Genomic DNA, 13,738 nt, shown 5'->3' with positions numbered 1-13,738 from the left:
ACTCTGAACTTTCCTGCATCGAAATATTCTCATTCCTGGGGCAGTCCTGTGAAAGGGATAGAAGATGAGGAGAAACCAGCAACGGAAACTGAGAATGAGTGATGGATGCAACAGGAGAGAAACCAGGAGAGTGTTATCCTAGAGGCCACGTGGAGTGTCTCAAGATGGAGGAAATGACCAACTGGGTCAAATGCTGTGACAGGTCAGGGAAGGTGAGGACTGAGAATTGACCATCGGATTTAATAAAACGGAGGTCACTGGCCACCTTGACAAAAGCAATTTTGCTCTCGTGGTTGTGGTGAAATTCTGAGTGGAGTATGGAACTGGGTTCATTTTTCTGTAAAGAGGAGCAAAGAAATGGGGTGGGAGCTGAAGGGCAAATGTTTCTGTTTTAATATGGAAGAAATAAGAGTAGATTTACAATGCTGATGGGAATAATCCAGTGCGAGAGGGAAATTGATGATGCAGAAGGGAGAGGGAAGGATTGCTAAAGCAGTGTTCTTGATAGAGCAGAGGGAATGGGATTTAGTACACCAGCGGAGGGCCTTCCACAGGAGCGCAGACACAGTTTATTTATGATAATGAGGCGAGGGGCAGGGTCTATGCACAGAGATGCCCTTAGGTGGGTAGATGGGATGGTAGTCTGTGCAAGTTCTCTCCTCATGGCGTCTGTCTTTTCTGTGCAGTAGGAAGCAAGGTCATCAATGAGAGCAGTTGCTACTAAGTGAAATAAAATTCCCTAAGAGAAATAAAATTCCCTAAGAGAACAAGTGAAATCTGAAAAAGAATATATATATATATACACACACACACACACACACATATATATATATCACTGAATCATTTTGCTGTACACTTGAAACTAACACAACATTGTAAATTAACTACACTTCAATTTTCAAAAAGAGAGAATAAGTGAAATATTCATTTTTAGAAATATAACTCAAAGAGTGATGGTGAAGTGGTCTACTGGGTAAGAGTCTTTGCTGAAAACCCTTAAATAATGAAATTCACATGAAATGCCAACTGAAATCTGAATAACAGTAAACACACATGTGATGCTCTGAATGTTCTTTATTTTCTAACAACTATTTAAACCACTCAACAAAATGCTCTGTAACATAATTTAAGAAAACTTCTGCAAATTTTAGTGTAGAAAGTAGACCCCGTTTGCCTACCATCAAAACATCATGCAAACATTTATTTTCTTAGAAGCTATTTAGCTTTGTAGTATTACTTTCAGATGATAGTACATTTTAATTCCGTACACCACAATAAGCATTCACTTCAAGCAAGTAACCTTTAAAATAAAACAACATACATTTCTTTTGAACCATTTCAGATTCAGTTATTTGGGGTTTTTTTCTTTTCCGTAAGTTAAAACTAAACTGAATCTCCTTCCCCCAGTCACAGCCTCGAGCTCATGGCAGATTTGTACGAAGTACACCAACGACTCCTCAGAAACCTCCGCTAGGGATGCCCGTGGTTCATGTCATCACAGGTAGAAGAGAGAATTGGCTAATTCCAAACTTGGTTCTTTATGAGTGCTTTGTGCCACCAGAAAGGTCAGCTTGTGTGCATACTGACACGGGGCTGGAACACTGATTAGGCCCTACGGAGGAAAAAGTATTGGTAATGATTAAGAGAATAACTTCCTCTTCAAAGTGATATTTTTTTCCTGAGTTTTTTCATCCACTAGTTTTATACAAGATAGAATGTAAGTCAATTGGAAGCAAACTCAATCAACAAAGGGCACCCTTTCTCCTGGGAACTTAAATTCACTTAGCAAGATGGGAGAGCAGAGAGGGCCAGTCTGGCTTCCCGGTGCTGGGACCTGCGAGCCACATGCTTAGGGCTGATCTAAGTTTCCTACAATTTGATGGTCCAAGGGGCTCAGAGCAAATCTTGACTTTGGACTTGGTGAGCAGCTCTGGGCCTAACGTATAGGAATACAGAACAGAGCCAAGCCTGTTACTTTCCCACCAGACACAACATCTGAGTTGTCTTCAATTGCCTCATCTGTAACTTGGAAATAACAATACCCTGATTTCCTCCCAGACTGGCATAAGAAAATGTATATAATAAAGTCTTCTAGAAAAATGATCAACGCTAATGCATTATAGAGTTACTGCTATTTTACGCCTCTGATAGACTGGGTTTCATCCACTGTGGACTTAAGAAGTCATTCATTCATTCATTCATCCCTCCTTTGTGGAAAATCAGGCATTGTGCCAGGGGTTGGGACACCAAGGTGAATCGGGTGACAACTCCCTGGTAGGCACCTCGAGTACCACTCTGTACCTAAATAAACAGCTGTCACTTACTGGCCAGTTGTAGTAGAGGTGGCACAGTTTGAATGTGAGTCTCTGCATGTGCTCGGGCTTCAGGCCGTTGTCATCATAAATGACATTATAGTAGGTGGGATTAAGGGTTCCCCGACAGGCAACCCGGCTGATCAAGTAAAAGTCATACCTGAGGGGAAAAGAAGGACTGTGAGAAAGAAAGCTCGCAGAACAGGACCGAAACTGACCACACACAGTCAAAGCTTTGTTAAAAACGGATTTTCTAACAGACTTGCCATTCAGGCCGTGTTGCTCCTGAATCCACGATGGTGCCAAGAGGTGGGTTCTGCAGAGTTCGGCCTGTTTCCATCAAGAATCGTGGCATGCACTTCTTCCTGACCACGATCACTGACAGTTTGGGGCTTGGAACAAGAGAGGCAAAATAATAAATAAATAAATAAATAAATATGGAGAGAACTAAACCAAGCCATGCAACTTTCTATTTATTTATATATATTTTTTGGTAATCTTAAAATGAAATAAATTGATCAGCGAAACATTGCAAAACAAAGAAAAATTACCCCCAATCTCCCCTCTCCCAGAGACACAAACAATTTTTTAAATCAAGGATTGTCTTCATTTGTTGCAAAAGCGTGGTATGCTCAGTCATTTGACCAATTTATATCACTGAGGCGGGACAGGGGAGAATGGTTCACAGGACAATGAACTACAATCAGCACTTCTAAAGAAAGATTTTTCAGAATTATCCGTGGAGACAATATTTTCTTCCCATTAGCAATCATCTCTATTTTCACCTTCAGTCTTCTCAATTTCTGAATAGCAAAGGAAGAACCAGAAGTTCCTCTTATTCTTCAAATCAACACTTCTGAATCCTGCAAAACACGCACCTGGGAGGATCGATGGACGGTCCACATACACATATGGGCCAAATGCTAAATGACCAAGTGTTAAGTCAGTATTTGGTAAAATCCAAATCCAAATCCAAATATTCCCATCATGGAAGAAACCTCTAGGATGCAAGGGTCACTGAAATTTCACTTTAAGTGTTTTAATTTTTTTTTTTTTTTTTTTTGCGGTACGCGGGCCTCTCACTGTTGTGGCCTCTCCCGTTGCGGAGCACAGGCTCTGGACGCGCAGGCTCAGCGGCCATGGCTCAGGGGCCCAGCCGCTCTGCGGCATGTGGGATCTTCCCGGACCGGGGCACGAACACGTGTCCCCTGCGTCGGCAGGCGGACCCTCAACCACTGCGCCACCAAGGAAGCCCTAAGTGTTTTAATTATTTTAAAAATATATTATTAATGTTTTCAATCTTGAAACTTTTTAAAAGTTGATGTTATAGTGCAGGAGAACTAACTCCTTAGCACCGTCAGCTGCTAAATTTACTCCTGTGATCCCCAAATTGCATGGAGGTGATTCTTAATAAAATCTAACTAACCCAAGGTCAGCGGGGAATGAGAAATTTTGGCTTTGATATTTTGGATACAGCTAAAGGTGGTTCTGCCTCCAAACTATGATTCTCTCCCTCCTTTCTGATGGTTACTAATGAGGTCAAGGCTCAGCTCCTTTGGGGCTTGTGGCTGCGACACTTTGGTTGACGGTGGTGACGACGGTGTAACCCTACAGACCAAGCTCTATGCACAACAGAATAAGAGGCTTTCTGAGGATTTTAAGAAGCCAATTTAAGATCGTCATCCTCCTCCATTTTCTAGTTCTAACATTTTTCTTGCACTTAACACTTGACACAGTCATGGAGGAAAATATACCAAGACACTGAATCTAGAAGTGTGACAGCAGAGCAAGGTACTTGGTGTTTAGCATGGTCTGATTTTCATATGTAGCCCAGCTTTCACAGCACACACACCACTCTCAGCACCTTCTGCAGACCTGAGCTGCACATCAGTGCCTGCAGGTCAGAGGCTTTTGCCCTGTGTCTTGATTTAGGCCTCAAAGTTGAAACCACAGCTTGTTTTTTCCCCTAGCATGTTAATAGGTGTGAAGCATCTTCACCTGCCAGCAGCCCTGCAGGCTTCCTGCTGAATCTCAGTGTCAGGCACCCTGGAGGATTCCTGCCTTCTTCTGGTGCCCCGACCCAGGGCCCCCAAAAGCTCATACCACCCAGACTATTTACGTAATACCATCCCAACTACCCTCCAACCTAGGGTTGGTTGTACTTGCATAATGCAGAAATGTAGTGAAACTTAACTGCATGGAAAAAAAAAAGAGATGCTGGCATATAGTAATTTTAATAGTTGCGATGAATATGCTAGAACTGGAAGTGGGGGAAGGATACTAATTTGATACCTGGTATTTGAACTTGCTTCTGTCACACTGCTCAGTAGCTGTGGAACTTCATATTCAATGAGTGTTCTTAGCTGACCATCCCCTACACCGTCACGGTACACAATTATCCGTCCTGGCAAACCCTGGTTATGCTTGTACCATCTGTTCAGTGCCCCTGCAGGATTTGGTGTTAGTAAGAAAAGAATGACTTGCTTGAAGCCAACAAAGAATAACATTCCCATATATTTTAACATTTAAATAGCTTGCTAGTTCAGACCATGATAAGACAGGGTAATACCTAATTTGGGTTGTATTTGCAATAATATAAAAATGGATACCTTTCCAGAACATTCCTGCAACTCTGCTATTTAAGGAATCATTATGGTTTCTATGGCATAATGTATTCTCAAACTTAGCATATCTCTTTAGTAAAATTTTAATATTTAAGCAATAAATTAAAATTTAATTCATGCAATAGACATACAAATTTCCCAAACCCATATTAATACTAATTTAGTTTCTTGAAATCTATAAATCCTCTCAATAAGGACAGACTGGATAATTTTAGGTAAATTTCTTCTCTAATGAGCATAAATATGAAAACATAAGGAAACGACTTGGCAGTTCCTCTAAAAGCATCTCTTCACGTGGATTCACCCATCACTCTCGCTGACAATATGAACTCTGAAAATTTTCCACTCGCTCTAAGAAATTGCCTGAAGAGCAGAGGCCAGACAGTGACTCCTGCCCAACAGAGGCTTTTCATAACTGCTACTAAGGTTTTGAAGTGAGGGGAAAGTAATATGATAAAATATTTCTTTTCATGCATATACGGCACCATTGTTTTAGGAGAGTTTATTGCCCAGGAAATTCATTTGTTTGAAAGAAGATGACCGTATATGTAAGCCCACTACCAAAATATGTCACCAAATTCACCTTTTTTGGAAACAAATATTTATGACCCCCCAAAGTTGATAGCTGGGACGATGCAAATCGGGGAGTGATTTGCACAGGTCACAATGCTAGGGAATGACCAAGCCAGATTCAGACCAGGGTTGGAAAGGGCATGGGAACCCCAGACCTCCTCTTTCTACTGCATCCCATTGTAAGGAAGGCACCCTCCCCATCTGCTGCCTTTCCCATCTTCTCCTGCCACGCCACACTTGATGTGTCAGCATCCCCATCCCAGTCCCAAAAGCTTCTCTCCTATTTCTAGACCTAATGCTGGTCTGTCATAATCCTTGCTCCTCCAGGGTAGGTTTATTCTGACCTTCAAACTGCTTGCAAGAGCCACCAGCAGCTACAGACTTTTTTTCCTCCTGGCTTTTAGTTTATCACACACAGACACAAATGTAAATTCGACAGAGCCTGTCTGTTAGCTTGAGTCAGGCCACAACTTCAGGGTCTCCTACTGGGTGGCAGTCAACTCAGGCAGGCTTGAGAAGTCTGTTTCCACCTGTCTGGTCTGCTAGAGGCTTATGAATTTGGGGTCTGAAAGAACAGTGCTTGGAGCCCACCCCCATTGTTACACTTTTAGTACCAGTCATGAAAACTTTTAAGCAATCTGCAACATCAGCCGTTGTTCTCTGAAGCATACAGCGGGAGAACCATCTAAAGTAAGCAAAGAACAAAAGTAAAGTTCAGTTTCAAAATTTCTATTCTAAGCATGCATTAGTATTAAGAAATAGACATAAGTAAATTAATGTTCATAATTTTATATACACTGTATGATTACAATTATATTAAAATGCTCTCCCTCACTGCCCCCCCCTCAATAAAATTTATTGATACGAGAAACTAAAGCACAGTGCTAGCATCAGACGTCTCTGGGTTCAAATCCTGGCTGGTATACTCACCAGCTATGTGACTTTTTTATGTGAACCTAAGCCTCAGTTTTCTCATTTGTGCCAAGGAAATTTATAAGATAGTAAGGTAGTTAGTACCTCATAGGGTTGTTGTAAAAATTAAACTAGATAATATATGTACTTAGCACAGCACTTGGTACATAATAAGCATTGATAAATAGAGACCACTACATTATTATTATAAGGGAATTTATTAGTTTGGCAGATCTACTTTAAAAATATTCAAAGATTTCTCAAGCATAAACTTCATTTCTATAGGTAAGCTTTTGGGAATTGAAATCTTAACATGATTAACTTATTTAGATTTCAGAAGCAAGTTCTCTTGCTCAAATTATTCATTAAAAGCACTTGGAAAATGAAGATCATGACTTAGTGGTATATATGTGTCCACATTATTCCAGTTCTCTAAATCTGTGCAATAATAATGATGCAATTAGAAATGCTGCTAACAGTCGGAAGTCCCTTATGTGCTTGATTAAGGAAGTGACATACAGAACGGGGATCTCATACAACCTGGGCTGAAGTCAGGGGCACGCAGTTACATTGCTGCTTTTCCTGTCTCCCACAATCCCCAATATATACCTGATCACAATTTAGAGGAGTACATCACATAGCTTAATTCTAGGAAGAAAACATGGTTCAAAACAGCCTCAAAACACATTGTTTAGTTACGAATATTGAAACACTTCAAAGAACTACAATTTAACATGTACTATGAGTCAATGCTTAATGTGTTATCCCTCATCCTTGCCTATGTTTTTTTTTGTTGTTTTTTTTTTGCGGTACTGCTGTGGCCTCTCCCGTTGCAGAGCACAGGCTCCGGACGCACAGGCTCAGCGGCCATGGCTCACGGGTCCAGCCGCTCCGCGGCATGTGGGATCTTCGCGGACCGGGGCACGAACCCGTGTCCCCTGCATCGGCAGGCGGACTCTCAACCACTGCGCCACCAGGGAAGCCCCTTGCCTATGTTTTTAATAGCTGTGTAAACAACCACCACATCAAGTTTCTGCGAGCATTAAAAACAACAATAACAGCAAGCATGTCTTGAGCATTTACCATAATAGGTAAGTGACAGATCAGGATATAAATCCAGGCAATCTGATTCTCAACTGCTTGACATCGTGTATGTAAACTTCCTAGTATGGAGCCCAATACAGTGCAGGTGTTCAGAAAACAAATGCACAAGAATTTCTACGCGGCCATCATTTGGGGAATATGATTTGCATACGAGCAATAGCTTGTCCTAATGTATGTATAAAAATAGTTTTTTAATGAACTACACTTTACCCCAATATTATCCATTACATTTATAGATGTAAGTATAATTTATGACCATAAGTGTCCATATTTTAAAAATGAGTGAAGAATACAAACTATTCCTTTCTGTAAAGTCTTTAGTTAAACCACAAGTAATAGTCTAAATAACTGAAGAATATGTTAGGGTAATTTTAAAAGTACCTGGTGATTCTGGGGTTAATACTGGCCACAAATCCAACCACCACCATTCCCTGGTTGAATGCATCTTTACAGACATCAATACCAACCACCATCAGGGACTTTAACTGTAAAATTAAAATTTTTCATGATTTAATGGAATGAGGTGTTTTCCCAAGCAATGATGTATTATGAAGTTTTTAAAAGACTGTCCCTAGTTATTGAATTATTGAAGTTAAGCTATGTGCCAGGGAGATCAAGGTCGAGATGAGGCAGATTATTAAACCAGAAACCAGAGAAACTTAAAGATGAAGGGAATAATAAGAACCTGCTTCAAAGAAAAACAAAAAGCAAAAAGATGGAGGGAACAATATAGTACATACTTTGCTTAAGAGACTCATTGTAATAGAAAATGGCCACCATCCTTTATGGGGGTGGGCAAGGGCCATCAGTGGCTCAAGAGATCCTGGTAAAGTGGCCCGTCCATTTCTCCCGTCTCGAGGCTGAAGGAATCTGAAGGGAAATTCCATTCCCCATTCTTCAGCTCTCTAAGGAATCCTCACTTGTCTATGTCCTCCAGGAGGGGCAGCTGGGGGTAACCTTGTACATCCTGGTTAAGGGAATAGGCAACATTCCCTCATTCCTCACCCTCCTCACTTCCTCCCATGGTGGCCATAGCTCAGGAAAGAGGAGAAGATTTTCTCAGTTCCCAACACGACTTGGAGGTTTGTATCACAGGCTCTGCCGGTTCCCCAAGCTCTAGTGGGGGCGTCCCATCCAGGGTTCAAGGCTACTCTGCAAAGTATCACCCTGCTGAAAGCAGGTAAAGGCAGAGGCCATGGAACACAGATTTTAAACCACGGCTGGGAGGCTCCAAATCAAGTGCCTCCAAGTCGATGCCAAACTAGATTCTCTTTCACGAAAGATTCTGTTATTAGCTTAACCGAAGCTCCATGAGAACAGGGGCCACGCCTCACCTTCTGGATACCCTCCCAGTGGCTGGTGTAACGGAGCCCAGAGCAGACAAACATACAACCCACCAACCCACCAAACAAAGCAAATATTTCTAGGATCACGTGAAAAGATCTCCTCCTACTTTGATTTAATTTTTAAAATTCATTAATAGATAGATTGATGACTAAAAGAAAAAGAGTGACGGTTCCTCACAGGGATCTCCACAGCCCACAGCTCGCCTCCAAGTTTACAGGTCATCTGCAAGGCAATCTTGGTGGCGATGCTCATCAACATTCCCTGTTTATTCAACGTCTGAGCAAGCACACACTGGCTGGGGACGGGGCAGTCGGAGCTCAAATATTTTTTAATGGAATCATAATAGCTATTCTGATTAGAAGGCAGAATACACATTACCTGAAAGTCAAAAAAAAAAAAAAACAGAAGAAAGTTCATTTACTTATGTTCAGAGGAAGCTTTAAAAAAACACGAATATATGGATGCAAACATCTTTTGCCCTTAAGTTCCCAAGAAGCAAATATTAACATACCCACAGTTATTCTCTTTTTTATTATTTTTTTTATTTGGCCACACCACACAGCTTGCAGTATCTTAGTTCCCTGACCAGGGATTGAGCATGGGCCACGGCAGTGAAAGCACCAAGTCTTAACCACTGGACCACCAGGGAATTGCCCCTACAGTTCTTCTCTTAAATGGCCTTTAAAGAGCAATGAATCTAAGCGATTTGAAATGCCTTCTCATCAGCCATCCACTCTGCAAAGCCTCCCTCCAATCCTACCACTTCCCTTGGGTCTTCCTTCCTCCTTGCTTCTCTGCCAATCTGATTCTGCCAGTCTCCTCAAATTCCCTTCCATCCTAGCTCTTCCTCCAGCTGCCTCCCTTACTGCAGTGATCTTTCCCTGTAGCTCTCCAGCTATCATCCCCACTGCCTCCTCCCCAACTTCATCCACAGATAAGCAAAGTGGAGAATTAGCTTAAATTGTGGTCTTTTTCCCATTAGGCGCTGGACAGGCAAAATAAAAGGAAGAAGCAACAACACATTTTTTGTTAACCTGGACTTGAGTGTAAGGTATGAGGGGAGGGAAAATAAGGAAAAAGAAGGTTCAGGTGCTCTGGTATTTTTAAATTCCACCCTTCTCTCTCACTGCCTCTACTTCCCATCAAGTACTTCCCTCACAGAAGGACCTCTCCTGGCCTAACTCCATCTCCTTCCTATGTTTTATTCTCTACTTTCAAAACACCCAAATTACAGAAAAGATAGGCACTGTCATAATTAACAGAAAACAACGTGATTTTTTTCACCTATAGGACTGTTCATTATCATAATGTCAAGGGCTAAAATTATTTACACTTAATTATATAAAGTTGGGAAAAATATTTTTAAATTATCAGCAAAATTCTCTTAGGGGGGTTTCCTGCCTTCCATCCCATGAGTCTGGGACTAAGCAAGGTAGGTGGAAGAACAAGGAATAGCCCAATGGGGACCAGGACCAAAAGAAGGTGGGAGTCAAGTGAGACTGGTAACACACCACGGATAAAGAAGCAAGTATGTGGAGAATAATAAGGGCCATGTTTCTCACTATTAGAGAGATGAGGTACAAATATGGAAAGGGGGAACACTTTCCTGTGGCACTGGGTTGCAACTGGAGGCGTGAACACATTTTTAATCTTTAAAATTTTAATAAAATATTTTAATATATACATAACTACATACAGTAATAAAATGGATGCAAGTGTGTATGTATATATATGCACACACATACATATACATATTTCTTAGCTTTGCCCATTGGGAAAGCCTAGGGGCAGTGACACCCCAGTAGCAAATAAACACACCCAGCGCCCAGATCTTGGTTTCTAAATACTGTTCTCTACCAAAAGGAATCAGGGCTCATTGGGAAAACATATGATTCTAGAGTTCGACAGCAAAACTTAGATTAACCTGGAATGTCTTATTGTGCCAGACAGTAAGGAATTGTTCCAAGAAAGTTGGGAAGGTGTCAAAAAGACACACAAGTCAGCTTGAATGGGGCTCCCACTGGCAAAACCAAGGACAATTTGGATATCGAAATAAATAACAGTAATGATAGACTATAAGCTGGTAAATAAAATAGGAATCCATGAATCCATACTGATGTAAATAAGTGAACAAACAAATGGGAAGAAGAGAAAGCTCTTCCTTATAATGCCAACTAATAATTATAGAAGGAAGTACAAAATTAGAAAGCCACCATTTGGCAACCATCAGAGTAGTAATGGATTCAGACAAGAATTATCAATGGATTCTAAAACTAGTAGGAAAAGTCTGATGAAGAACAGGATATTTTCATAGTCTCAAAGTATCTCCCTACCAAAAAAATAAAGAAAAAAACCTGATTAATTACAAAGAGAAAAAGTGTAACTTTACAATGGAGAAAATTGACACAAACCATCTCAATCAATGGAGTCCCCCCTGGTAAGATGCAGTAAGAACACAGAATCATTGCTGTGATACTCCTGCCAAAAGTGCATAACCTGAATTTAATCATAAGGAAACATTAGACAAACCCAAATTGAGGGACATTATATAAAATAACTGGTTTATGCTCTTCAAAACTGGAAGGTCATCAAAGTCAAGGGAAAACTAGGGAACTGTTACAGACTGAAGGCGAGATTAAAGAGACAGGGAAACTAAGGGCAACATATTAGATCCTTTTAACAGAGAAGACATTTGGGGGACAAATGGAGAACTAAGAGTGGAGTCTGTGGATTAGCTAGTTGTACTGCTCCCTGATTTTGATGGTTGTTCTATGGTTCCATAGGAGAGTGGCCTTGTTTGTACGAAATGGGTGCAAATGTATTTTTTAAAAGGTAATGGGCATCACTCCTGTAACTTACACTCAGATGGTTCAGGAAAAAAATAGGATAGATAGGAAGGGAGGGAGGGAGGGAGGGAGGTGGAAAATGATAGAAAATCATAAATAAAATGTCAAAAATTGGGGAATCTGGGTGAATGGTATATTACAGTTCTTTGTACTATTCCTGCAACTTTTCTGTTAGTTTGATTTTACTTTTTAAAGTGAAAAATAAATGCTCTTAGGATGATAACTTCCTGTATTATAACATCCTTACGGGCCATTTTTTGTGGAAACAAAGAGATAGCTAAGTTGCTTTGCATGCACTATGAATAGGAAAGTTGGGAGTTGGGATGAATGAGCTAGGGGGGTCAGACAGGAGATGGGACAGAAAAGCACTGCAGTACTGTGGGAGACTGAGAGAACATTTCCAAGAAATAGGAATGATTGAGAGATTTTTTAAGAAAGGGATGTCAATTTTAACTTGTCTGGAATGTTGACATGTGATATAACCATGCCTTGGCCCCAAACCCTCAGCAAAGTCAGATACATCACACACACACAGACACACACAGGACACACACATACACCAACACACACACACATACCACACGCGCACACACACACACAATACTTTGGGAAATGAAGCAATTGTGGGTGTCCCTCAGGGTGATGCAATGCAGGAGGAAAAGGCACCCATGAAAGCGGGCAAGAATTCAGAGGAGGCAGGGACATGGGGCCATAGGTGACATGGAGACACTTAAACCTTCCAAGAATCTCCTGAAACAATGGGGAGAACACAGGGTGCCCCAACACTTATGGGATAAGATGGGAGTCAATTTATCTTAAATCTTGAGTGAAAGATGATCCTCCCAGTAAGTTGGAAAATATGTAGACACCCAAGAGGTTGATACAAGAGTAACAAAAAGTATTTAAAAATTAATATTAGAAACATGAAAGGAAAACAAAATATTGATTAAAATATCAAGATAAATACTTTCTTGGGTGCTTGGGGAAATGCACAGCAATTTGCAAACATATCATGGGAGAACATGTTCAAATTCCTTCTTTCAAGGCTATTAGATATGAAGAAAAAATTAAAATTATACCTCAAGAATTATCCTATACTTACCAACTGAACCTCAGGATCAACATATTTCTGTATAGCGTGAAGAAATGCAGCTGGATTTTCTTGTACTTTTATGCTACAGAAAAAAAATTAATTTTGAAAATGCAGAGCTCCCTTCTTAGTAGCACATAATCATATAGAACTAAAAATAATATTAGTTGATTTTTATAACAGACTATAATTTGAGAAAAAAATCATTAAAGTGAAAGCTTTTGAGTCTAAAATTGCTTCTCCCACACATGATACACCAGCAACATTTCATTACCATTTTTATTAACTTAAAAAATAGTTTGGTGAAAAATGAAATTTTCTCCATTGTATAGAGTCCCTACAGATGCTATTTGAACAATTCTGTTGTTCAAAATGGAGTTGAAAGTGAACTTCTGAAACACAAGTCTCAATATCAAATGACTGAAACAGAGTTCAAGTTAAACTGGGATTAACAATTCTCTAATTCTGAATCTCCCTGGGAACTTTAAAATAAAAATCATTAGGTTAATGAGATCAAGATGTTCAGTTAATCTGTATGATTTATACTAAAACCTTCCTTTTTTCCTTAATGGCACACTGTGTGGAGCCTGGAATATTTAGCTATAATCAATCAATCAGTGGACAAGTATCAATACTTATCAATTATCAGTTCTGTGGTTACATTATATTAGGGGCCAGATGCTACAGAAAAAAATTGCCACGGAGAAGAATTTTTAGATCTGTTTTCTTGACATAGGTTCAGCCTCTCATATGTAAATATAATGGGACTTTCCCAATACCCAGTGGCCTTTTGAAAGTTGACCAGCAGGTGGCAGGACCACTGTCTGCCGCTTGCGGGTTCTAACAGGAGTGGCCAGCAACGTTGTTTCAGATGGAAGAAAACTACACATATAAATCTAGTAAGTAAATGGATACTTCATAGGGGAAAAA

General features: G+C 40.3%; 1 protein-coding gene across 1 annotated transcript in view; it reads right to left on the bottom strand.

Annotated features, from left to right (window-relative positions):
• Positions 1 to 1,104: 1,104 nt before the first annotated feature.
• Positions 1,105 to 13,738, bottom strand: part of PIWIL4 (piwi like RNA-mediated gene silencing 4) — a 71,858-nt gene continuing 59,224 nt past the window's right edge. The window contains exons 13-20 of the mRNA XM_030883747.2: positions 12,821 to 12,893; positions 9,050 to 9,250; positions 7,907 to 8,010; positions 6,124 to 6,194; positions 4,605 to 4,758; positions 2,579 to 2,704; positions 2,325 to 2,472; positions 1,105 to 1,612 (exon numbers count right to left, since the gene is read on the bottom strand). Coding sequence (XP_030739607.2) covers positions 1,496 to 1,612; positions 2,325 to 2,472; positions 2,579 to 2,704; positions 4,605 to 4,758; positions 6,124 to 6,194; positions 7,907 to 8,010; positions 9,050 to 9,250; positions 12,821 to 12,893 — 994 coding nt within the window. The 3' untranslated portion in view covers positions 1,105 to 1,495. The remainder of the gene's footprint in view (positions 1,613 to 2,324; positions 2,473 to 2,578; positions 2,705 to 4,604; positions 4,759 to 6,123; positions 6,195 to 7,906; positions 8,011 to 9,049; positions 9,251 to 12,820; positions 12,894 to 13,738) is intronic.

The sequence above is a fragment of the Globicephala melas genome, chromosome 8 (assembly GCF_963455315.2).
Source record: "Globicephala melas chromosome 8, mGloMel1.2, whole genome shotgun sequence".
NCBI classification, from domain to species: domain Eukaryota; kingdom Metazoa; phylum Chordata; class Mammalia; order Artiodactyla; family Delphinidae; genus Globicephala; species Globicephala melas.
The sequence above is the reverse complement of the archived record's forward strand: the minus strand, read 5'-3'. Positions and strand labels throughout refer to the sequence as shown.